Source organism: Cetorhinus maximus, chromosome 19, assembly GCF_964194155.1.
Source record: "Cetorhinus maximus chromosome 19, sCetMax3.hap1.1, whole genome shotgun sequence".
In the NCBI taxonomy this organism is placed as follows: Eukaryota; Metazoa; Chordata; class Chondrichthyes; order Lamniformes; family Cetorhinidae; genus Cetorhinus; species Cetorhinus maximus.
In genome coordinates, this window is record NC_135897.1 from 70,594,338 (window position 1) to 70,620,119 (window position 25,782).

General features: G+C 44.0%; 1 protein-coding gene and 1 pseudogene across 2 annotated transcripts; one reads left to right on the plus strand and one right to left on the minus strand.

The window, feature by feature from the left end:
- Positions 1-233: 233 nt before the first annotated feature.
- LOC144693899 (alpha-2-HS-glycoprotein-like) lies at positions 234-21,217 on the minus strand. Its single transcript, XM_078564077.1, has 8 exons — positions 20,859-21,217; positions 18,570-18,680; positions 15,774-15,861; positions 9,363-9,529; positions 7,668-7,763; positions 3,652-3,738; positions 919-988; positions 234-846 (listed from the first exon to the last, which is right to left on the minus strand). Exons 1-8 carry the CDS (start codon positions 21,060-21,062, stop codon positions 557-559), a joined length of 1,113 nt encoding a protein of 370 aa, XP_078420203.1. The 5' UTR covers positions 21,063-21,217; the 3' UTR covers positions 234-556.
- On the plus strand, positions 1,238-3,645 carry LOC144694268 (ATP synthase F(1) complex subunit epsilon, mitochondrial pseudogene; annotated as a pseudogene). The gene is made up of 2 exons (XR_013579698.1): positions 1,238-1,291; positions 1,887-3,645. The product of XR_013579698.1 is annotated as an ATP synthase F(1) complex subunit epsilon, mitochondrial pseudogene (transcript).
- Positions 21,218-25,782: the final 4,565 nt, after the last annotated feature.

Here is a 25,782-nt window from a genome sequence, read left to right on the forward strand (position 1 = left end):
CCATTGTCATATGGCTTTTTGTGAGATTTTTCTGTGTGCAATTGGTTGCCTCCTTTCCTGTATCCTTCCTACAGTGACTCACTTCTAAAGTACTTCATTGACTGAAAAGCTTGGAACATCCTGAAGTTGTGAAAAGTATAAATGCAAGCCTTTCTTTTTATCTTTATGCACATTCATCACAATAGTGCGATCCTTGCTTAGCAACACTGCATAAAAGAACGTTCCCACCTTAGTAAGCTAGTTCCAAACACATTTTATTGCACATAAAGAGTAACTGTGTCACACTACAACAATACAGGATTTACAAAATCACACTAGCTAGATGTCTTCTAACAAGTTGCTGTTACACCAGGACACTTCCTTCAATTGTGCAATTCCCATGTACATTTTACAATCACATTTTATTACTGTTAATCTCCCTAAGGTCGGGGATAAGGGAAAGTTTGCCTCACATTTTCCTTGTTCTCATGAGATTAACTATGTATAAAATATTGCACCATGTTGTGAAGAATGGTTTTGCTTTAATTTTGGAACGACAGAAAGGTGATAAATCTTTTCACTGATGCTCAGGATATTTGTGTTTTGTTGGGCAGGTTATTGGATCTGCGGGTAGGTCTGGGAAGTGGATAATCTGTTTCCCAGTGCCAGCAATTTGTTCTTCAGAGGACTCTGAAGACTCATCTGCAGATCGTTTGCGTTTCGGAAGAGTAGTACCGGCAGATTTTTCTGGTTCCAGAGAAGTACTTCCAGTGTCTGGTGCTGCAGGTGAAGCATGGACTTCTGCTTCTTGAACATCTCCTGGTGCCATCGCAGCTTCGCCTCCAGCTTTTGCTGCAAGTGCGGCACCTCCTTCCTCTGCTGGTGCGGCACCTCCTTCCTCTGCTGGTGCGGCACCTCCTTCCTCTGCTGGTGCGGCACCACCTTCTTCTGCTGGTGCTGCACCACCTTCCTCTGCTGGTGCTGCTACAATTCCAGTACCCTCTACTACCTGCAATGTCACAATGTTTGAGTTATATCATAGCTTTAAATTATTTATTTGCTAAATTGTTACAAACCATACTTTATCATGCAGTTACAGATTTATAAACTAAGAAACTTAGATTCTTCTTGTTTTTGAAATACCTACCTGATTCTTATTATCATCCATTTATTAATTTAAGCGATACTTAAATATATGTGATATATGCAATATAAATACATGTTTGTTCTTTCTCATATTGGAACAGTGTCACAAGCAATGTTTAATGGACGATTCACTTTTCCAGGGGACTGGCTTGCAAGTTGCACTATGGTACTGTCAATTTAATAAATATGTAGTGATACTAGTACATGTACCGGGTAGAATATTGGCCAGCATTGCATAAGTCATAGTTTCTGGGTGGGTCACACTTCCCTGTATCCCCTGTAGTGCTGGGTGGAGGATTTGGGCGATATTGACCTGCATCATCTTGATCAAATGCATGATTCTTGGTCTGATGAATGATTCTAAGCATCTCCAAATGAGAAGACAACTGGAGTGACTGGCAGGGTAACCCATGCTCTGCTCCAACAAATGACTAGGTGATCTGTGTAATTTACTGCTTCCAGTGCTTACAATCTGGAAAACCCCATGCCATGAATACCACGTTCTACCATGGCCGGTAAATGGTCTGGAACACAGGCTACCATGCTTCCCACTCCAGCCAATAATTATGGATCTTGTGTTATCCATTCCCTGAGTTAGAAGATTGGATTCCAAATGTATCTTATCACAAAACTCATTCGGTTGGGAAAGGGTTGCTACAACTGTAAAGAAATAGAGCAGTTGAGATTGGTAGGATCATGCCAATCCAGGATTGTTTTGTGAGATAGAGAATAAAGGCTGTCAAAGCTTTTCCTTTGGACAGTCCAAAGAAGTGTTCTGGAGGCAGACCAACCTGAGTTACATTCAGTTCTCCTGAATCTGTGCATAAGCGGTGAGGGCTGCCCTAAAGTCCCAGCACCAAGCAGAGGCAAAGAAAGCGGCAGATGTAAATATCAAAGTGAGCAAGCTGAAAGAGACCTGAGCAGCTTTCACAGACCTGAGCTATTGAATATGAGAACTCTTTGATCCATCACCCTGAAAGATGGAATTGTGAATCCATTTGAAGAATGTGTCTGCAAAACTTGCCAAATGTTAATTAAAAATATAGATCCCATTTAAAAAAAGCAATGGCCAGGATTTTCCCGTCAGCGATTTGGGGGCGGGGCCCGCTCGCCGATGGGAAAATGACGCGGGATGATGTCGGGAGGAACCCCCAACGTCATCATGGTCCCTTTAAATTTTCAGGAAGGCGGGCGGACAGCGAAATCAGCTGTCCATCCGCCCACCTGCCAATGGCCAATTGAGGCCATTGACAGGCTAATTAAGATTGTTAAAGACCCTGCCCGGCCAAGCTTAAGGCTGGCGGGCAGGCCAGGAGCCCCAGCGGCCTCCAGGTTATTCATGAAACTTCATCCACTGGCGGGTTGAGGTTTCATGTCCATTTTTAAAAAGTTTCATAAAGTTAATGTGTTTCTTATTAACATGTCCCATCTCGTGTGACATTGTCACATGAGGGGGACATGTTAATAATTTTAATATTTTTCTATTTTTGGTGTTTTTTTACCTGTCAGTAATCTCCCTGAGACAGCACTTAGTCTCAGGGAGCAGTGCGCTCGCACTTTGACAGATGGGGATTCCCTCCCCACCGGAACAGGAAGTGCATAGCGCTTCCTGTCGGGCAGGCCGCTGGGTGGGCCTTAATTGGCCCGCCCACTCAAAATGGCGGCGGGCCCCGTCTCGCTGGCGGGGGTCGGCTGTCTGCCCGCCGCCGAGCCGGTGGGGCCCGCACGCCCGCCAAGGGTAAAATTCTGCCCAATATGTTCAATGAGGGAGTATCATCTGTTCCTCCACTCTTGGACAAGTTTCTTTTTTATATTCGCTCATGTGATGTGGATGTCGCTGACAAGACCAGCACCCTTTAGAAGGTGCCTTCATGAACTGCTGAAGTCCATGTGGTGAAGGTACTCACATATTGCGATTGGATAAGGACTAACAGGATTTTGACCCAGCGATGATAGCGTGGAATGACATGGAGTTTGCAGTCAGTGTTGAAGCAAGGATGCTCAACACTGACTATGAAGTAAGTCTTGTTTTAAGAAACCCCTACACAATCAAAATCTGTCAATCTCAGTCTTGAAAATTTCAGTAGACTCAATGTTTATGCCATTTATGTGTGGAAGTGCTTCCAAAATAGTTTAGCTTTAGTTTTAAGGATGTGTCCCTTGTTTTGGATGCCCCCACCAGAGGAAATATCTACCCAGTATCCATTCTATCAAATATTTTAACATTTTAAACAGTTCAATTAAATCACTCCTCAAAATTCAGCAGAATGTATGGCATGTTTATGCAGCTGTATTGTACCCACCCACCCACCACCCCCCCCCCCACCCCACCCCCCGCCAAGGTCAGTATATTCATCCTGAGCTGTGGTGATTTGACCTTTATGAACAACATTAAGCAGGTAGTAAACTTTATTGATAGAATATCTGCTGCAGACGATGTTGTGTGTGTTTCAGTGTAGGTCTGTAGCTATAGTCCTCTGCGAACATTGGCCTCTATTTGTAGTACACTGAAAATTAAGGCATTACCTTGCTGGTGTAGAGCTCACAAGCTACCTCAATTGTCTCATCAGTAGAATTCACAGGAGTGATAGTGGCTGCACAGAATCCGTGATCCTACAGCAAGGTAAAACACAGAAAAACAATATAATGATCAAATGTGTCTGGTGGTGCTAAATTGTTTTTCAAAACCTTATTTCATCAGGTCTGGGTAGGGATAAAAGACAAATTCAATGTTGAAATTTGAGGGTTAATTCCATACCCCATGCCACATGTGAGGAGCTATTGTTACAGGGAACATGGTTTGGAATTTCCAGCTGGCCATGTTTTAGTCCTGCTTTTCTCGCTCTCAGTGAATGCTTCCCAATGGGACAATATGAATACATTACACTGCTTTTCCTAAGTTTTTCACAAATTTCACAATCTAGACCTCTATGAAGCAGTTACAATGTTTTCTGAAATTATTACAGAAAACCTGTACCTCAAATGGTCACTTGCATCAACCAAATCTGAAATAATCTTTATAGCGGAATTTGTAAGCAATCCACATTTTTGGATTAACAGGATTTGGATCCATTCTGAAATAAGAAAACTACCTCACTGCCCAATTCCACTGCTTGTTGCTGTTCCTAATCTATCAATTCACCCAATCAAGTGTAACTTTCTATTAAACATAGAGTTCAATGCCTTTTAGAATATATAGGAACATGGGGCAGAATTTTCTGTTCGGCATGCAGGGGCGGGCCCCACTCACCGATGCATAAAATGACATGCTGTGACATCGAGGGTGCGTCCCAATGTCACCGTGCATTATTCTGATCATTCGTTCGGCGGGCAAGCACCGGAGTCGGCTGCGCAGCCACCAAAACGTCAAAGGCCTGGTAAGGCCATTAATAAACCACTTAACCAATTTGACAGGGCTGCCCGTCCAGCCTTAAGGTGAAGAGCCCAGGCGGCCTTTGCATTTTTCATGGAACCTCATCCACGGGCGGGATGAGGTTTCATGAAGGGTTTATTAAATTAATAAACATTTTTTAAACATTTCAAGAACATGTCCCAGTTCATGTGACGCTGTCACATGATGGGACTTTTGTAAATTATTTTTAACTTCCATTATTTTAAACTTTAAAACTGAACTTAACCTGCCTGAGGCACGGGAGATTTCTGCGTTCTTTCGCGTGCATGCGCGAAAGAGCGCAGGCCCTGACTCTCCCTCCTTCCCTTGCCCGCACAGGTAGCGCTGAGCGCTATTGGGTGTGTATCACATTGGGCGGGCCAATTAAGTAAAATGGCGGTACGCAGCCGATCACAGGGGACGATCAGCTCCACGCCCGCTCCCGACCAGCCCTCCCAACAGGGAGAAAATTCTCCCCATGAAAACATAGGAACAGGACTAGACCATTCAACCCCTCAAGCCAATTCCACCATTGAATCAGATCATGGCTGACCTGTACCTCAATTCCATTTGACCACCAGTGTTCCATATCCCCTGATAGGTTTTTATATGGCAAAGCTATCAGTTGCAGGTTTATAATTTTAAACTGACCCGGCATTCAGGATCTTTTGGGGAACCGAATTCCAGCTTTCTATTACCTGGAAAAACTCAGCAGGTCTGGCAGCATCAGCGGAGAAGAAAAGAGTTGACATTTCGAGTCCTCATGACCCTTCAGCAGAACCTGTTCTGCCGAAGGGTCATGAGGACTCAAAATGTCAACTCTTTTCTTCTCCGCTGATGCTGCCAGACCTGCTGAGTTTTTCCAGGTAATTCTGTTTTTGTTTTGGATTTCTAGCATCCGCAGTAGTTTTTTGTTTTTATCCAGCTTTCTATTACTGGCTGTGTGAAAAAGTGTTTCTGATTTCCTTCTTAAATGGCCAAGCTCTAATTTTAACATTATTAACAGGATTTTAACATTGTATTCACACCACTGTTCACAAGTGTGGGGCAAAACTTACAGATTAGGGTTGCAAATCAAAAGTACCGCTGTGTCTCACTGAAACTTATCCAAGGCAGTGCAGAAATAAAGTGAATAAAAACTACTGTCTGTATCTACCTACCAGCATGGATCTGATGCCTTATTTCAACAGATGATTTATCAGTAAGGTAACAGCCACATAATATAAGGCATATGTCCAAGGCAGCATAATGTTGGAGCTACGTGAATTAACTCATGAGGCCAGAATAACCTGGTGGTTAACAGTGAGGTTGAGTGTCTTAGGCTACAGGAAGACATAGACGGGATGGTCAAATGGGCAGATAAGTGGCAGATGGAATTTAACCCTGAAAAGTGTGAGGTGATATTCTTTGGAAGGAGTAATTTGACAAGGAAGTATTCAATGAACGGCATGACACTAGGAAATTCTGAGGAACAAAGGGACCTTGGCATGTGTGTCCATAGATCTCTGAAGGTGGAGGGGCATGTTAGTGAGGTGGTGAAAAAGGCATATGGGACACTTGCCTTTATCAATCGAGGCATGGATTACAAAAGCAGGGAGGTCATGTTGGAGTTGTATAGAACCTTGGTGAGGCCACAGCTGGAGTACTGTGTGCAGTTCTGGTCGCCACATTATTGGAAGGATGTGATTGCATTAGAGGGGGTGCAGAGGAGATTCACCAGGATGTTGCCTGGGATGAAACATTTAAGTTATGGAGGGAGGTTGGATAGACTTGGGTTGTTTTAGTTGGAGCAGAGAAGACTGAGGGGGCAACCTGATCGAGGTGTACAAGATTATGAGGGGCATGGACAGGGTGGATAGCGAGCAGCCGTCCCCCTTAGTCGAAGGGTCAGTCACAAGGGGACATAAGTTCAAGGTGAGGGACAGGAGGTTTAGGGGGATGTGAGGAAAAACCTTTTTACCCAGAGGGTGGTGACGGTCTGGAATGCACTGCCTAGGAGGGTGGTGGAGGCAGGTTGCCTCACATCCTTTAAAAAGCACCTGGATGAGCACTTGGCACGTCATAACATTCAAGGCTATAGGCCAAGTGCTGGTAAATGGGACTAGGTAGGTAGGTCAGGTGTTTCTCACGTGTCGGTGCAGACTCGATGGGCCGAAGGGCCTCTTTTGCACTCTGTGATTCTGTGAACTGAGTTGCATAAACTAGTATCAGTCAGCAGTTAGCATTTACACCAGAAAGTGTAACATCTAACCCAACAACATTGACACCAGCTCAAACCATTGTCAGTGATGAGCCCACCTGTATAAATTAAAACATTTCTTACAAGGACCTGATGGCCATTTAGCAATCTTTAAAAATTCATTTACAGGTTGTGGCTGTCGCTGGCTAGGCCAGCATTTATTACCCATCCCTAATTGCCCTTGAGAAGGTAATGGTGAGCTGCTTTCTTGAACCGCTGCAGTCCCTGTGGTATAGGTACACCTGCAGTGTTGTTAGGAAGGGAGTTCCAGGATTTTGACCCAGCAACAGTGAAGGAGTGGTGATATATTTCCAAGTCAGGATGGTGAGTGTCTTGGAGGGGAATTTCCAGGTGGTGGTGTTCCCATCTATCCGCTGCCCTTGTCTTTTTAGGTGGCAGCGGTCGTGGGTTTGGAAGGTGCTGCCTAAGGAGCCTTGGTGAGTTTCTGCAGTGCATCTTGTAGATGGTACTATCATGGCATTCAGGTGTGATGCCAAGTACTGACACAAAGGCTATTGGCAACAGCAGTGTGATTCACAAAGTCCTGCCTATAAGCTTACAACACCACACTGACTGAATCCCTTGACAACTTAAACACACAGAGTTAGCACCTGTAAATCAACCTTGGGACTCAAGTATTCTTCAATTAAACTATTTGAACCCCTTGATTTGGTTACACTCGCTGCTAGGTTTTCATTGTTCCTTACCCAATCTATCTGAACTCCTTTGTTAGGTCAAAGTTTATTCACTCCCAAGTACCCTTTAGTAAACAAATAAAGCATCATAACCTCGCAATTATTTTACAGTCTGTATCAAATATCCATTATTCTATTTATAAACCATCAAAATGTTTTGATTGATTATAATCTGTAACTCTGCCTGCATTATCTATTCCGACTGCAATGTACTCACAGGATCTAAAAGGGCAATTGTAGGACACACAAGACTATCTCTGGCACATGGTGTCTCGCGAATGATATATTCCACCAACACTGGAGTCCGAAGACCCTGAAACATAATATGAATACAGTAATGTTCATAGGAAACATCTATGTGAGGCAATTCTCGCTTTCATTATGATTGTAAATCCTAACTTTTGTTAGGATTACCGGAAAGTAAAACTAGATTTTGAAATGCTTTTGTGCGCCAGCCCTGCAAAGTAGCAGCACAATAGATTGATGAGATTGAGAAACTTAGGTTGCATTTGTGAACTCCATAAGCTAAAAGCAGGGTTAATTGATGGAGCATGTTAAACTAATAGCAGTTGTGTCCAAAAAAAAACATGCACCACTGTGATATTTTCAACTCCCACAACAGAGATTTCTATGAATGAGATTCCCAAATCATTGTCAGTTAATGCTGAATTAAAGATAAAGGGAAATTTTATGCTGTGAATTCACACACATTGGGAAATAACTTGACCATCCAAATTCATTTCATATCAGCTCCTTGCATCAAACTAGGATAAATTCAGACATATTTCCCATGATAAAATGGATTGTGTCCTGATTACTGCACCCGTTACCCCAACTAATGACCCCTTGTCCAAAGGCACTGACTCATTCTGGATGTGCTTCCACGAGTATCTACATCCCTCGAGTACCTTTGCATGTGGCAAGCCATTCAAACATGGCAGGGAAGCAACATCAGAGCTGAGTCACATTGGCGCTTTCTAACAGGAATCACTGAATAGCAATCAGGAAAGGAAGCCTGAGCTGAACTATTTTCCTCTTATCCTGGTGACTTGAGGGCAATTTAACTATCCCTGCTTCAGATCATGCTGGAACCAGACAGACTTGGGACAAAGTCAGACCTGTCTACACCACAGGTGATAGATTTCCAACTTGCTGCCCAGATGTAAAACTGGTGTTTGTGATTGGCTGCTCATGACATAAAATATCCAATTTTCACCTCCATTGATATGCAACACCAGTTTTATACCTGGGCAGCAAGTTGAAGATCCACCTCATGACTCAGTACTGCTTCAGGTGTTGCATTTATTCTGAAGGGGAGCCCATTAAGATTCTCTGAAAAAGATTTAAAATTTCAGTTTTTGTTACAAAGAACAAAATCCGTTAAATATTAATTGTACCACTGTTTCTACTAAACACTAATTTATGGGTTTTACAAAATTCCCTTTATATCTTTACAAGGGGCGATGGAATAGGATGGTTCAATGCCTCGTGGGTTAGAGCTGCACTAAAGTATCCTGGAGTGAAGAAAGGAAACATTATTTTAAAAACACTGGCAAGTCATTAGGGTCATTCTTGTACAGCTCCAGCTGCTGGTTAAAGATGAGCATTCATAGGTGTGTGGCAAATGGTTATTTGTCCACCTGCTGTTTCATGTGAGGAACTTTATATTTTGCAAGATGACCTAACAGAGAACCTATGAGCAGAGTGCTTAGTGTGTAATGGATACAGTTCTTATTCTATTTAGTTCTTGATCTAATCTGTGCCAATCCATCTTTATGGAGGTTAAGGGAAGAGGATATTTCAGTTCAGAGACATTGCCATTGGTCTAATAGGCCTTGCACTTAGCTTCTCAGCAGTAAAAGTGTGAAGACAATGAAAAGTTATAGAAAAAGTTTAAACCCTTTTGACTAACCTTTGAGGAAGCTCGTGTTACTTCTTCAAGTTCAAAGTTGTGTTTATGGTTGCTAATTTGATTGAATTTTTCAAGTGAGACCTGGACAGCATGTTGAGCTTCAGTGCTACTTTTAAGTATTAGGTGTGGACATTCAGGACATTTTTCAAAAACATCTCCGGCTGAATCTGCAAAATATTACACAATACAGTCATTTTTTTAAAAATCCCCCATTTCTCTCTGCCTGCTACAGATGCTAATGAGTGCAGCGCTATTATTTCATAGTGTGATCATTCACTAACTCTCCTAAATGATTATTCTTCATATTTAAAACTCTCACAGAGGCAAATACTTTTTGGGACAATCAATTTATTGTCACTCACATCTGCTCAGAACTGGCATTTTTCACTGACTCAATGCAAATTCCAACAGAAACCTCGTTGCACACAAAGCCATAAAAGCCCACACGAGCGGGAAACACTGTGTGCGGAGTGGCTTAATTAGGCGAGAGACAAAATTTTGATTTCACGGCTGCAGGTTGAGATGCCGAGATTAGTCAGCAGTTGTGCCTCCTTCCATCCTATGGTGGGTTTATATTTGTAATATATTTGCATACCATGAATATTCATTAGCGTGAAACTTTTTATAATTACCTTCTACCTTCAAATTAAAGCCAGCAACGCATGAGAGTCTTGTGGCACTGGGTTCAGGTTTGTTTAAAGGTGACGTACACCACTCAGCTTTGTGCAGTTGTGTGCAAGTCAGTGGCTTTCTTTGCTGAACTCTACAGGAGAAAGGAGGGGAGCTGGAGAATGGCAGATTGCATGGAGGCTCAGGACCGGCAAAGGCGAGTCGGGGTAAAGGTGTGGATTGGGGGTCGGGTGCATCCAGGAGTGGAGGAGGGAATGGCCTAGCGTCCTGGGTGTGGTGGGTGGAGTTTGGTTGTGGACAATGAAAGGAGTTGAAAATCTCGCTGCCCACCAGTTCTATGGGTGAAATCCATGGACACACATGTTCTCATCTCACTGTCTGCCTTCTTCAAACAGCTCAATTGCTGGAATACCTTTGGGTCTCATATACCCAACATTCCTGCAACCTCGGGAACAAGGGGAGAGGATGCGATAAAGGAGGCTTTTGCCGGTCAACAACTGAGGCCATAATGTCAGCAGCAGGCAGTGCCGGATGGGGAGGCAGGTCAGGATGCAGTCATCCAGGGAAGGTATTGTGGAAGACAAGTATTGGCGTTTGGCAGCAAAGTTGGGGCGGTGATGCAGAGCCTCCCTGCTTGTCCAGGAGGCTCTTTTATAGCAGATCAGTAGCAGCAGCATTGTCAGCTAACGATGGGTTTCACCAATGAAACGTTTCCCCCTGCTACGGAATCGCATGGCCAGGATTTTACTTATGGCAGGCGGGCTGGGCAGGAGCAGGCGCAGGCGGGCACAGAGCCGATCCTCGCCCATGATCGGCTGCATGCCGCCATTTTACGTGGGCGGGCCAATTTAGGCCCGCCCAGCGTAACATGCAGCTGTAGCGCTCAGCGCTGCCTGTGCAGGCGGCGGGAGGAGGAAGAGTCGGGGCACAGAGCTGCCTCAGGGAGATTGGATTATAAAACATTTTAATAAATGAAGTAAAAATTTATTTAAACATGTCCCCTCATGTGACAGTGTCACATAAGTTGGGACATGTTTGTGAAGTTGAGAAAGTTTATTTATTTATTTAATGAAAGCTTCAGGAAACCTCATCCCGCCCGTGGATGAGGTTTCCTGAAAAATGCAAAGGCTGCTTGGGCTCTTCACCTACCCGCCAACCTTAAGGTTGGACAGGCAGCATTCTAAAGTGTCTTAAATAATCCCTTAATGGCCTTAATAGGCCCTTAATATTTCAGCGGGCGCACAGCTGCCTCCAGCGGGTGCCCGCCGAATGAAATATTGAGATGATGCGCGATGACGTTGGGACGCACGTCCAACATCATCGCGCATCATTTTACACGTCGGCGTGTCGGGCCCGCCCCTGCTCGCCGACCGGAAGATTCAGCCCCGTGTGCACGCCGCCAGCACTTAGATTTTTATTTAAAATAGCTTGGGAAACAGGAAAGAGCAAGAGGGCAGAAGTAGAGCACAGTGCCAGTTACACCATCAGGAACGCCACAGTTAAAATTCCGCCCGAAGTGCGGAAATTTACAGGACTTGATCCAAGTCACTTATCATAATCCTAACTGAGCCTAATTAACTCCTGTTCCCAACCCAAGTGAGTTCAGCTAACTCAACCTAAAGAAGCAATTGAACATGGTCCTGATCTGTGTGGCTTGGTTTCACACTAGACAACACAATTATCTATTGAAGTATCTTTTAAACATTTTCTCATGTTTCAGTAACTTAACCCTGCTACTTGCCCAGCATTCTCATCAGTAATCACTTTTTAAACAATTTTTCGGTCGGGTTAGATTTAAATTCATTGATCAACATTTTATCAAATGCCAGCCTTCCTGAGCTGTTGCTTGGTGAGTGGCTGCCTACAGTGAACCCATTGTAGAGAGGTATATGCTCAGTTATTTTACTTGAACAATTTCAGATTCACCATCAGTCACCATATCTTCCTTACTTGTAACTTGGGACAATAATAGACAGTCAGCAAAGACTCACAAGCAACTTGTGGTAACTACAGGCACTTTAAAGAACTCTCCAACCCCTTCCCCAACCAGCAGTCAATGTAGTGAAAGTCAAGAGTTTCCATAGAGGCTATGCGCGCTGCTTCTCCAAGTTACAGCCACGGTGGTGAAATCAAAAAGCTAACCCGTAGTATGTCCTTTTCACCAGCCAGGTTTGGATTCTCATCATGGAGCAATTAGAAGAGAAGACAGTTTAGATTTTCTGATGATTCACAGCTGGACCTGCTGAGTATTTCCAACAATTTTTGTATCTGTTCTCATTTAAGATTTCCAGAATCCGCAGATTTTTGCTTTTGTATCTTGTGTGTTCACACCTATTTCCCCAATCGCAGCTAAAACAGCTTCGTCTTGTGGAATCATCCAAAGCCAACCTTATTTGAAGGGGAAAGTAAGAGTGGAAGCATTGTTCCATTGCAGTCCCGGCTCATGGTAGCCATCCACCAAGCACGACGGAAGCAGAGTGCACATTGAACAAAGTACATGCTCCAGCCAAAGTGGCTATCTAATATATGCTTGGGATGTTAAAGCAGTTCTTCAGAAGTCTGATTTATGAGGGAATATCTTCCATAATAAACCCCAAACCAAGGGTTTTATGAATAATTGTCCCTGCCATGCAAGTGCAAAAACTGATGACAAAGCCATAGCAGAATAGAAGGATAAATATGAAAATGCACCATTGAACTAACAATATAGCAAGGAAATTTAGTGTTCCAGGCACTGATAAAGGTTGCCTTCCAATGAATGCCACAGCTACATCAAATGAACTACACCTAATTCACCTTCCTTGACTCTTCCCTGGCAAGTTTCTCAAATACCATCGAATGCCTTTCTTTTGCTGTGCTCATGCATTATTGTAAACAATTACAAATAATTACATAACAGTGTTCAAATCAGTGCAATATACCTATTTAATCCACTGTGTGGTGCAGTGAATGCTGTTAGCATGATTTAAGTGTTTCCCTTTTGTGCTTGTGGTTTGCAATTGGTGTGAAGCACCTAACCAACTGTTGCCACCATAGGAGGTTGGCTGCAGGGTGAGATTCTGTACGTCGTATGTGCCCTCGTGGTTTACACTGCAATGATTGCAATTTGAATCAGCTATGTTCAATGTTGTTGCAGCTAACTGAATTGCTCACTGCACATCCACTATCACTTGTGCATTGATGCTTGATGGACTGCATGGTGATTGCTTGGTCTGCTCTTGCTCCAGGCTTACCCCTGCTGCTGGACACTCCCTCAGCTTGCCGCTGATCTATCTGAGAACAGAGCTTTGGACCACTGAGGTCTGTGAATCTCTGTCTCAAGGTTGCTTCTCCTAAAATGTTGAAGCTGGTCAAGTCAGAATCTTTAAGATTGAAACCCAAAGCAGCTTTGATAGATGGATGATAAATGCAGCTACTATGCCTATGACATGAGATACTCAAGGTCCTGCAGCACACACTATAGAATTGTGATATGCTCCCAGATAAATTCCAGTTCAGCCAACTATTCTATGAAAAGCTAGGCAGTAGACGCCTCTATATTGTTTCCCAGATTTTTATAGTGTATTTTGAATCAACATAAATGACTTATATTGATCCTGCTCAAATCTCCTTTCTAAACAGGCTGTATAATGTTTGAAATCCCTAGGCACTGTAACAGGGCCATTGTCCAGCAGGAGATCAGCCGTCAGCAGCTTTAACCACTTGATCCTCCTCACCAGTCCTGTGACTCAACTGCATTACCTCTCCATCTCGCTATCTAGGTCCTCTATGGTTTGTGCAGTTGAGCCGGTGTTTAGCAGAGATGGTAACGGTGCCATTAGATGCTGGCTTGCTCAGAGGTATTGGCAGTGGCAGCAGTTTGACATTCCATCCTAAGAAAGAAGAGAACAAGATGTCAAAATGTTGTCCCAAACCACTATCTTTAAGCACTACTTTCAAATATAACATCCTTCCAATTGAATTTGTCTGCAATGATAAACAATCAGCAGAATAACATGATATGACATGAACTTTACGATGCAAACCTTGAAATCAAGGAAAGCCTCTAGTTCCACTGTGTCTCTTCAATGCAGTCTCGGGCAATGATTTCATGGATGGAATCAATGGCTTAAATTCCTTGATTACCTCTTGTTCATGCCTTTACTTGCCAATTGAAAGCAGGGCAGAGATACTGAAAGTAGAGGGAGCAAATTACAGCGTTGTATTGCTGGGATATTGTGTGCTATAAATTGAGGCCAGGACATTGAGGTCGGTGGGACCCACTCGCCGACGTGTAAAATGACGCGGGATGATGTCAGGCGGAACTCCCGACATCACCCCACGTCATTTCAATCTTCAGGTCAGCGGGGATGCAGCCAAATCAGCTGTGAGCCCACCAACCTGTCAACGGCTATTTAAAAACTAATCCAAGTAATTAATGGACCTGCCCATCGAACCTTAAGGTTGGCAGGCAGGTCGGGAGTCCTGGCGGGCTTCAGAAAAAGCATGAAACCTCATCCACAGGCGGGGTGAGGTTTCATGAGGGTTTTTAAAAATTTAATAAAAGTTTGATTAAAAGTGATGGACATGTACCAACTCATGTGGCACTGTCACATGAGGGGTCATGTCAGGGAAATTTTATTTTTGTACATTGACCATTTTTAAATTTGGCTCCGATCTCCCTGAGGCAGCACTTAGCCTCAGGGAGATGAGTGCCCTCTTTCGGGCGCATGCATGAAAGAGCACACGCCCGCACAGGGAGCGCATAGCACTTCCTGACAGATGTCACACTGGGTGGGCCTTAATTGGCCCGCTCACACAAAATGACAGCGCGCATCCAATTGGGGACGCCGATCGGAGGCGCACCTGCACGCGCCTGCTCCTGCACTTTCCCCCAGACAGGGGGAAAATTCTTCCCTGAGAATATATATTTCTTGTGTGAAGACCTTTTAAGAATTGTTGCTATGCACACAGGTTGCTATATGCACTTCCTAATTGTAATTGCAACACACATCCTAACAATCTTCATTCAAACAAAACATCCTTTGCCTTTCCTGGATCTATTATGGCATCTTCTAATATTAAGGGATCAAATCGCGAGCACAGATGACTTTCTCGCACATGTACTTGGGGGAGCTTTTGTCATTTAAGACAGTATTGTTGCCTTACCTCATCAGGTTTCTTAAGGTCTGACCAATTTTCCTGATGTCTTTCCAGGTCTTGCAGATTTGGACACTGCACTCATTGATTGAAACACATCTGCCCAATCCTGCTGCATCAGATGTGTCTGAGGGAGTGCAGTGGCCATTAATCTCATACAGAATGTTCCTCCGCTCCCTGACTGCTTCCAGAAGGGCATCCAGCTCCTGGTCAGTAAACCTGGTTTTCCTCACTCTGCTGTACTCCATTCCTCGTAATATTGTTCAGTTATCAGATGTCCGGGCCTTCCCCACACTATTTCAGCTGTTTAAATGGCTCTTAATTCCAGTTCAAAGCTGATTTTCAGGGCTTTTTCTTCTTTCACATCACTAGGATACTCATCCCGTGGGAATTAAAATGTACATTTTAGCGCACCTACTAAAATCAGTAAAATTATGTGTTAAACAGTTTTCTTTTCAACCATCAAAAAACCCAAAGCAAATTTCAGTTAACAGAACCAACAGCAATTTGTGGCCTATGGTGTTGCAAGTGCAACAGTAACTTTTCACTAGTAAAATTTATACTCAACATAGAGCCACACTTCTGCTATTGCTATACAACACTGAATTGTGTTATTTTGCCGGTTTAACAAAAAATAAATACCTGTAGATATTTCGCACTTGTAGCCTTTCACATGACCAGGAGCTCCGGATTTGGTCTCAACGATTACCTTACAATCTCCTTCCACTTTCTAAGATGACAATGAAACAAAAATAGTTTTAGTTACTTTAAATAGGTGTAGAATATATTGTACAAGTCACTTGATGAGTTGCACTAGGATCTCAAATATTATTGCATGATATTGGACTGTCTTTTGATGGGATGTGAGTCTGGGAGCACTAGGGCCAGAAATATCAATTTGTGATATTAGCATTGAAAACATGTTCAGTCCTACATCTGGTAATTTTTTTTATTTTGTTCATTCTTTTATGGAATCCAGTCCAGCATTTATCACCCAGCCCTAATTATCCTTGACTTGAGTAGCTTGCTAGGCCACTTCAGAGGGCAGTGGGTCTGGAATCACATGTAGGCCAGGCAAGGACATTGATTTTTTTTTAATGATAATTTCACAGTCACTTTTACTTTATATTCCAGATTTATTAATTGAATTTAAATTCCACTAGCTGCTATGGTGGGATTTGAACCCCCATATTAGCAATAGCTAGCCATTGGATTGCTAGTCCAGTGACATTACCATTACACCACCATCTCCCTCAGCCAGCTTGCATGCTAACATTGCAAATATTTTAGACAACAGAAAGTTTGTGCCTGGATATTCCAATGACCTATAATGTTATTGCAATGTTTCTGCCTGACAACTAACAGATTAAACCATTTTATTGTTGTCACTACATCAGTAATAATAGCTTACCGATTCTTGCAGATGAAAGAGGTAACTGAGAATAGGTCAACAAAATGTTGACATTATCTTTTCAAGCAGCATATATTTTACTGCACAGCAAATACTCAACCATATTCTTCATAAGTGTACTTTACTTTTGCCTTTAAAATGCCCATATCAAAACTTGTCTGTTTGAAGATATGATAACAGTGAGTCCCATGCACCATGCACGAGGTGCTGGCCCTGCCATCCACCATGCACAAGGTGCTGGCCCTGCCATCCACCATGCACGAGGTGCTGGCCCTGCCATCCACCATGCACAAGGTGCTGGCCCTGCCATCCACCATGCACGAGATGCTGGCCCTGCCATCCACCATGCACAAGGTGCTGGCCCTGCCATCCACCATGCACAAGGTGCTGGCCCTGCCATCCACCATGCACGAGATGCTGGCCCTGCCATCCACCATGCACAAGGTGCTGGCCCTGCCATCCACCATGCACAAGGTGCTGGCCCTGCCATGCACGAGGTGCTGACCCTGCCATCCACCATGGACAAGGTGCTGGCCCTGCCATCCACCATGTACGAGGTGTTGGCCCTGCCATCCACCATGCACAAGGTGCTGGCCCTGCCATGCACGAGGTGCTGGCCCTGCCATCCACCATGCACGAGGTGCTGGCCCTGCCATCCACCATGCACGAGGTGCTGGCCCTGCCATGCACCATGCACGAGGTGCTGGCCCTGCCATGCACCATGCACAAGGTGCTGGCCCTGCCATCCACCATGCACAAGGTGCTGGCCCTGCCATCCACCATGCACGAGGTGCTGGCCCTGCCATCCACCATGCACGAGGTGCTGGCCCTGCCATCCACCATGCACAAGGTGCTGGGCCTGCCATCCACCATGCACAAGGTGCTGGCCCTGTCCCAAATTTCAACAGTGAAGATTATTTGTATCTTTGGGATGGACCACCTCAGAGATTCTCAGCCCGAAAGAAAAACACTTTAAATCACCTTGAGTTTCTAAGGGAGCCATGTCCTGGTAAACAAAGATAATCAATCCCATGTTTGCCTGTTAGAGATTTAGGACCTTTGCTGGTTTTTTAGCAGAGCTCACATCAGTTCTCAATTGGTGAGAAATCTGCTGTGACCTTGGAAGAACACACAGGGCAGAAATCTTGGGGTACCCTGGGAATACATGAGACACTCCTGCTTAATGTGTGAGCATGAGCATTAGGTAGACGAATTGCCTTCTCCTTATCACTAGAAAACAGTCATCAATTGGAGCCAGGTTCTAGATTACCTGCTTTCCATTTTTGACCCAGATTGGATGTTCATTCCAACCGTTAACCTCTGAAGTTAAAACATACCAATCACCCATGTGAAATGCATACCACTTAATTTTCTTTCCCACCCCCATTTGTAATTTTTTTTTCCCCTGTTTTAAATTCCCAGCTTGCAAGTGTTGCCACCAAGTTAGTTTCTGAGCAGGCTGTCTGGAAAGGTTCACAATGTAAGTTAAAATGATGGAGTCATTAATTCATAAGGTTCTTTTAAGGTTATTAATCAATTGGTGAAAAGAAAATAAGAACTTAATTAAATGTCACTCCCCATACTGTCCTAATCTTGCCTCACTTTGTTTGCAAAAAGTGACAATTCTGTGGCTTTTTTACACGCTCTTGATGCTTTCCCGATCTTTTACTTATGCCAGACATTATAAACTAGAATTTTTTTTGATCAGCATAACTTTAACATCAGCATTAAACTATTTACCTTAATTTGGATAACACATCAATCAGCAAATAAAGGCTGAAAGAGATTTGAATCAAAGCATTCTCCAATTTTTTTTCTCCACTTGAACACAGATTTACCCAATAGGGGTTTTACTTTTGGAGCTTCCCATAGTTCAAGTCACAGTGAAGGGACATCCATGTGACATCCATGCTTGCAATCCTATAACCAGTTCCCTGCTGCAACCCACAGAATGGAACAGTAATATAGTTCTAAAATGTTAATAAGACTTCAATGCATTTATTGGCGTTTAAGGGAAGAATACTCACAGTTTCCCTGAATGATCGGATTTCACAATCCTTGAGGGGTTTATTGCTCAGCCCAGGGCACTTAGTCTCTCGGACATCAATATCCAAATAATGGACAGTAGTCTCATTTGCCTAAAAAAGAAATAGTTGTTAAGTACTCCACATGGAATAAGAATATTAAAATGTTCTCAATGTATTGCGACTATGGTGGAACTGTTTGTCTCTGTGCGAGTTATAGCTAGTCACACAATACATTTAGCTGCATGCCAATAGTTTTTAACAGGTTCAATAACATCAGTAGTATTAAAACTCATGTATCCATTTGACATTGCATTATTTTATGAGTGTCTTATTCACTTTTCCCTCATTCTTGCTGTTTCATTTTCCCTTCTGGCTGAGGTGCCATTCACCTTGACACAAGCCTTGGCATGGAATAAACTCACACTATCCCCCCTGAACTGGAACTCTGAGAGGTAGGTAAGAATCTGTCTGTCAGGTGATTATCTCAGATGATTGCCAAAGAAGCAGGTAGGAAACTGTAGTAGCTAGTTAGTGCAGCAGAAACACAGCATTCATCACAGGTGAATCACTGAGCAACAGCAGAGTGCCACTACATTTGCTTCTCCAAGTGAAGCAGCAGGAAATTAGAGAGTAACAACCCCACACTATCACCAAGGACAATCACGGTAGAAGCAAACATTGATGCAAGGACAGATGAACTACTTGAACATTCTGTAAAATGTTTCAACCTAATGTTTTTTGCGCAGAAGACAAATGAATCTTTGTATTGAAGCTAATGTATGGGAACAGTAATGAAGGCTGATGATTCAGGCCCAAATGTTAGATTGTAGTTAGAGTGCCTCCTGCTCTCACTGCCTTCTGAGTATTTGTCTGGAGAGCCACCTGTAACTCTGTGGATTTCCTTTCCCCACCTCTTCCACCAAGGTCTCCAGTGCATGGAAGCTGAAATCATTCAAATCAGCACCAACAGCTCAAAGTTAGTGTGCTACCAGCATTGCAATGAACAGGCACAGAATAATTACTCATTGTGATCCTTACACCCATTTAAGGGGCTATCCAAATTTAGCTCCACCACTCCCTCTCTCTCCCCGACATCATTTTTGAGTCGGGAAACTCAACGGCTGGAATTTTATTTTCGGGGCGGGAGTCACCTGCAGGACCCAGAGCCACATTTTACAGGGGTCAGGTAACTAACTGGTTACCATCAGGGTTGCTGTTCTTTTTAGGGATGGCCACTTGCCCCAGGAGCCATCAGCCAGCCAATCAGGAGTAATGGCCGCTGCTGGCACTTCACCTGGAAGAAGAGTACCGTGTGGAAAGATGCTGCCATCCAGACCAGGTAAGTGGGGTCTGGAGGCATCCGACTACCCGGGCAGGTCCTGATGAGGGTGGAGGGTGTTGGTGAGGGTAGGCGGCGCTGTTGCCGGAGTGGTGGGAGGGCCTCCCCCTGAGCCCATTGGGAGGACACCAGGGTGTACCTAGCAGGTCTTTCCACACGATGGAGGGCCCACCCACCACTGGTAAAATTCCAGCAGCGACAGGATAGGCCCATGTTTGGTCACTTAAGTGGCTCAATTGGCCTCTGGGGGGGCGGGGAGGATATGACAATGGGAAGACAACAGGCACTTCACCCCGGCTTCCCCCACCATCCTCTGAGCTCCCCCCTCCTCTCAGCCCATCCCAGAGGGTGGGTAAAACTCGTCCCATTGTGTGAGTAATGTGACACAACCCTGTATCCTGTGACACAGTGGGCTGAATTTTCAGGCCCATCCTGCCCAGCAGAAATGTGGGCAGTCACAATCAGAAAAACGGTGTGGAAGAACTCACTGCACTGTTTCCCCAGTGACCTTCTCCGGACCACTGGGGTCCTCCAAGTAGACGGCTCAGGCAATCATCTGCAGAGGACACACTGCTAAGTTAAATATTAAAATCAGGGTTCCATTATGTCAATAGATCCCTGGCAACATTTTAGGACTGAACTGGGTGAGGCATGCACTGTGTACGCTCCACCCAATATCAGCTGATGCCTGGGTCAAAGAGGAGTCAATGGATGAGTTTCATTCTATTTCTGTGGAATGGGAGGATCGGCAGTGCTCCTTCAGGCTTCGCAAAACCAATCTGGGTTACTCCAGCTTCCCCTCTCCTCCACCCATATCCGAAGTGCATTCTATCTCAGTATGTCAGAGAACCTACAATTCTGCCCTATATAACAGTTTCCTATTCATGAATTTGCAACATCAGCAGCCAGGGGGAATAAACCCGGTCAACCATTCTTGCTTACATACATACCTCCTTCATTTCCTGGGCATTTTCTATTCTGTCCAGGCTTAACTTGTACCCATGCTTTCGGTCTTTGTTGATGTGGTCAACTGCCAGTTCTGCCACAGCTAGCGCCTCTTGCCCATTACACGCTACTGCTACATAAGAGTTTAACGCCATAGCCCAGGACGTAAACAGCTGCAGGCAGACTGCTAACGCAAGAAACAACTTCATGTTGTTTGGGAAACTGCACTGGCAAAAAATACAACTTCAAACAATTTAAAACTCTGACCCGACTGACGGCAGCCTAATGTAGCATAGATGACTGCTTATAGAGCATGGAGCTGACAGAACTGGCAGTGCAAGCTCGTCCGGCAGACTGCTTTAAATGCTCTGGGGCTGGGAAGGAATCAATGAAAACATCGCATGACCCAGAATAAGCAATTGCAAAATGACAGGAGTGATTGTGAAATCAAAGATAGGAATAGCCTGGTGAGAATCAAAACAAATGTGACAATGAAGGTCACTCTTGAGTATAGGAAAATTACAAACCTACGGCAAGTGCTCCCACACAGTTTATTGATTCAACTAAGCAGCTAGATCATGAAGAAATAGCTTTCTTAGATATTTTCCAGTTATTTTCATAACCCGTCATTCTTCCCATCTTCTACTGATAAAGCATATTCTCTTTAGGTTTCCCCCATGCCACACAATGGTCTGAATTTTGCAGTCAGAGGCTAAGTGACAGCCGCTAACTTCAAAGAAAGCTGCCCGTAAAGATCTAGCGATCTCGGCGGCATGAATTCCCACATTCCTGATATTAATTTGAATCCGATGCCAAGTCAAGGGGATCTACAGGCATCCAGCAACATCGGTGTCATCATGCAGGGTAAGCAACCAATCACAGTGAACAATTCTTACAGATAGCAAACCAGGAAGTAATGATTATTCTACATTCTTTATAAATTTTACAAGGAAAAATAAAGATTAGGATAGACATATTAGAAGCTGATATATCATAATAAAACTTTAAAATAAGTTTTCATTATATTAAAATTGACCTTTTATCACAATGGAAACATTTGACATTACGGTATTATGAAATTAGTTTTCCAGGGTCATAGAGGTTTTTCAGCAATAGTTATGACTTAATATGCTGTTAAAAACCCAGTTATACCTCATTAACTAGGCAGAACTTTATCAGAGATTTATAACAGTGATTTACAGTGGAAAAGGGGAAGTTCTCATCAATTTAGTGATTTCTAATTGATTGCCGTCTATGGGGACTTCAACAGTGCACAATTCGGAGAAACATAGGGTGGAATTTAACATGGGCAATGAGGGACCCAACCTCTACAACAAAATCTGGTGGTGCCCCAGGTGACTCGATCTCCAGAAGCCTCGACAGAATGAAGTGCCTAATTGGCAGTGGGAACACTGCCCAAGGGGGCTCCCTACTCCACCGGTGAAATTTAATTGCTGCACTGCTGTGTCTGGAGCAGATATCCCATCCCCAAGAGCTCAAGAGCTATAGCCAATCATAAGGCTCTCAAGTACTGGCAGTGGAACCAGAACCAGTGACCACTGCTGGTATTGCACTGGCGCCTATGCAAAGGATCAGTGCTGGATCTTCCAGAGCCAGGTAAGTGGGGCAGGATGGGGATTACAAGAAGGGGGCTCCAGAGAGGGGGTTGGGGGTGTTGGCAGCAAGGGCAGGGGTGTGGCATCCTGTAGGTACCTCCTTTCTCAAAGCTAGTTCCCTCGATTGGTCACAGAGTGCCTGAGAATGCACCAACTCACCACCAACCCCCTCCCTTTAGAAGGCGGCAGGCATACCCAACAGGGTTTGCTGTGCAGATTTCCCACTGGTAGAATTCCAGATGCAGTGGTATGGAGCCCTTAAGTGGTCACTCAAGGGCTGTCTGCAAGCCGACCCACCCTGGGCTTAATCAGGAGGCAGCAAGGTGGCAGGACCTGTTTATAGTGCTGTTGGTGAAGGGATAAATCTTGGCTAGAACCCCTTGCTCTTCAAATAGTGCCAAGATAATTTTTATGCCCATGATAGGTAGATGGCATCGCATCCAAAAGATGTTGCTTGAAATTCCTTCCTGCACTGTATTTTCAGAGGCATTAACTGATTTTAAATAACACGTCCAATAGAGTAGCGGAGGAGGATATTTCAGTCATGTCCAATAAAGCTCCATATGCTTGTATCCCACAAGATAAATTCTGCAGGCAACAATTGGAAAGTTTGGCTTGGATTCAACCAGTAGGTAGAGGAAACTTTTATTTTTTTACAATCTGGCTTGAATTCAATCATTGTGCTTTTTTTTTTATTCATTCGCAGGATTTGAGCTTCGCTGGCTGGGCCAGCATTTATTGCCCATCCCTAGTTGCCCTTGAGAAGGTGATGGTGAGCTGCCTTCTTGAACCGCTGCAGTCCATACGGTGTAGATACATCCACAGTGCTGTTAGGGAGGGAGTTCCAAGATTTTGACCCAGTGACAGTGAAGGAACGGCAATATATTTCCAAGTCAGGGAGGTGAGTGACTTGGAGGGGAACTTCCAGGTGATGGTGTTCCCATCTATCTGCTGCCCTCGTCCTCCTAGATGAAAGTGGTCGTGGGTTTGGAAGGTGCTGCCTAAGGAGCCTTGGCGAATTCCTGCAATGCATCTTGTAGATGCTGCTACTGTGCATTGGTGGTGGAGGGAGCGAATGTTTGTGGATGTGGTGCCAATCAAGTGGACTGCTTTCTCCTGGATGGTGTCCAGCTTCTTCAATGTTGTAGGAGCTGCACTCATCCCAGCAAGTGGGGAGTATTCCATCAAATTCCTGACTTAGAACATAAGAACTAGGAGCAGGAGTAGGCAATTCAGCCCCTCGAGCCTGCCCCGCCATTCAATACGATCATGGCTGATCTCATTTCGGCCTCAACTCCAATTTTCCGCCCTCTCCCCATAACCTCTCATTCTAGAATGCCCCACAAGGGGAAACATCCGCTCCACGTCTACTTTGTCTATCCCCTTTAGGATCTTATATACCTCAATTAGATCTTCTCTCATCCTTCTAAACTCTAGCGAGTATAGGCCTAAACTGCTCAATCTCTCCTCATAAGACGAGCCCCACATCTCTGGAATCAATCTAGTGAACCTTCTCTGAACCGCCTCGAATGCAACTACTTCCTTCCTCAAGTAAGGGGACCAAAACTGTGCACAGTACTCCAGGTGCAGTCTCACCAACTTGTGTCTTGTAGATGGTGGACAGGCTTTGGGGAGTCAAGAGGCGAGTTATTTGTCGTGCAATTCCTAGCCCATGACCTGCTCTTGTAACCACAGCATTTATATGGCTAGTCCAGCTCAGTTTCTGGTCAATGGTAACCCCCAGGGTGTTGATAGTGGGCGATTCTTAGATGGTCATTGCCTGACACTTGTGTGGCGCAATGTTCCTTACCACTTGTCAGCCCAAGCCTGGATATTGTCCAGGTCTTGTTGCATTTGGACATGGACTGTTTCAATATCTGAGGAGTCGTGAATAGTGCTGAACATTGTGCAATCATCAGCGAACATCCCCACTTCTGACCTTATGAAGGAAGGAAGGTCAACGATGAAGCAGCTGAAGATGGTTGGGCCGAGGACACTTCCCTGAGGAACTCCTGCAGTGATGTCCTGGAGTTGAAATGACTGATCTCCAACAACCACAACCATCTTCCTTTGTGCTAGGTATGACTCCAACCAGTGGCGAGTTTTCCCCCTGATCCCCATTGACTTCAGTTTTGCTAGGGCTCCTTGAAGCCATACTCAATCAAATGTTGCCTTGATGTCAAGGGGAATCACTCTCACCTCACCTCGTGAGTTCAGCTCTTTTGTCCATGTTCGAACCAAGGCTGTAAAGAGGTGAATTGTGCTCAGGTGAATGAACAGTGTTCTAAGTAATGCGTCAGCCAGACCCTTGATGGTTACACTTTAACCAAATAATCATTTCTAAATTTTACAGAGCAAGCAGTCAATTGCAATTTACTTTTAAAATTCTGCTAGTTTTACAAAAGAAAAGCATCTCCTGAGTAGTCAAAGTAAGTAGAGCTTGACTGGAACTGCCATTAACTGCTTGCTGAAAGCAGGTCACAGAGATCTCTCATTATCTCTCTGGCCCACTAAACAATATAACAGTGCATTTAATAGTTTATTTGAAATAAGGATCCATGGAAGAATTTCTAGGCTTTAAGTAAATTATTGTCCATTCATATTGAATGAAAATTATTCTTCAGGCACAATGGGTTCATTTAAAGCACAACTTTAAAATACCTCTCCCAAATTCAGCTGGACCTTCCAAACCTGCACGAACTTATGAGGTCCCCCTCCACACCGCCCAAATCTCACACCATCATAACTTGGAAATAAAACCCCATTTCTATACTTTGTTGTTTGGCCAAATCCCTGAAACTCCCTACCTAACAGCTCTGTGGATTTACCTACATGAACTGCTGTGGCTCAAGAAGGCAGGTCAAGAGTATGAATAATAAATGTTGTTGTTGCCCACATCCCTTGAACAAGTAAAAAAAAAAAATATATATATATATATATGCAGCTGCAAAGTGATGTCAGACTTCAGAAAGAGATGTGATGGAAATGATAGGCTTACACTGCTTGAGTCGAAAATTACTCCTTGGACCTCTGGGCACTTGTTAAATCCATGTGGAGTTCATTTAAAGGTCTAGAAAGATTTAAATCTTAAGTGATCAGAAAAGAGGTCTGTGATGCACACAAGGGCAGAGTTTTCTCTTGGCAAGTGACCGGCAGCATCATTCATACATTATAATGGGTTACTGCCCAACCAGGATCCATATTGCAGGTAGTAGGCCAGTATTTTCAGACAAAATGCAGCAGAAGGATATTTGTAATGGTAATACTACATTGCATTTTTATGTTGATTAAACACAATGGTAAATGATTATTT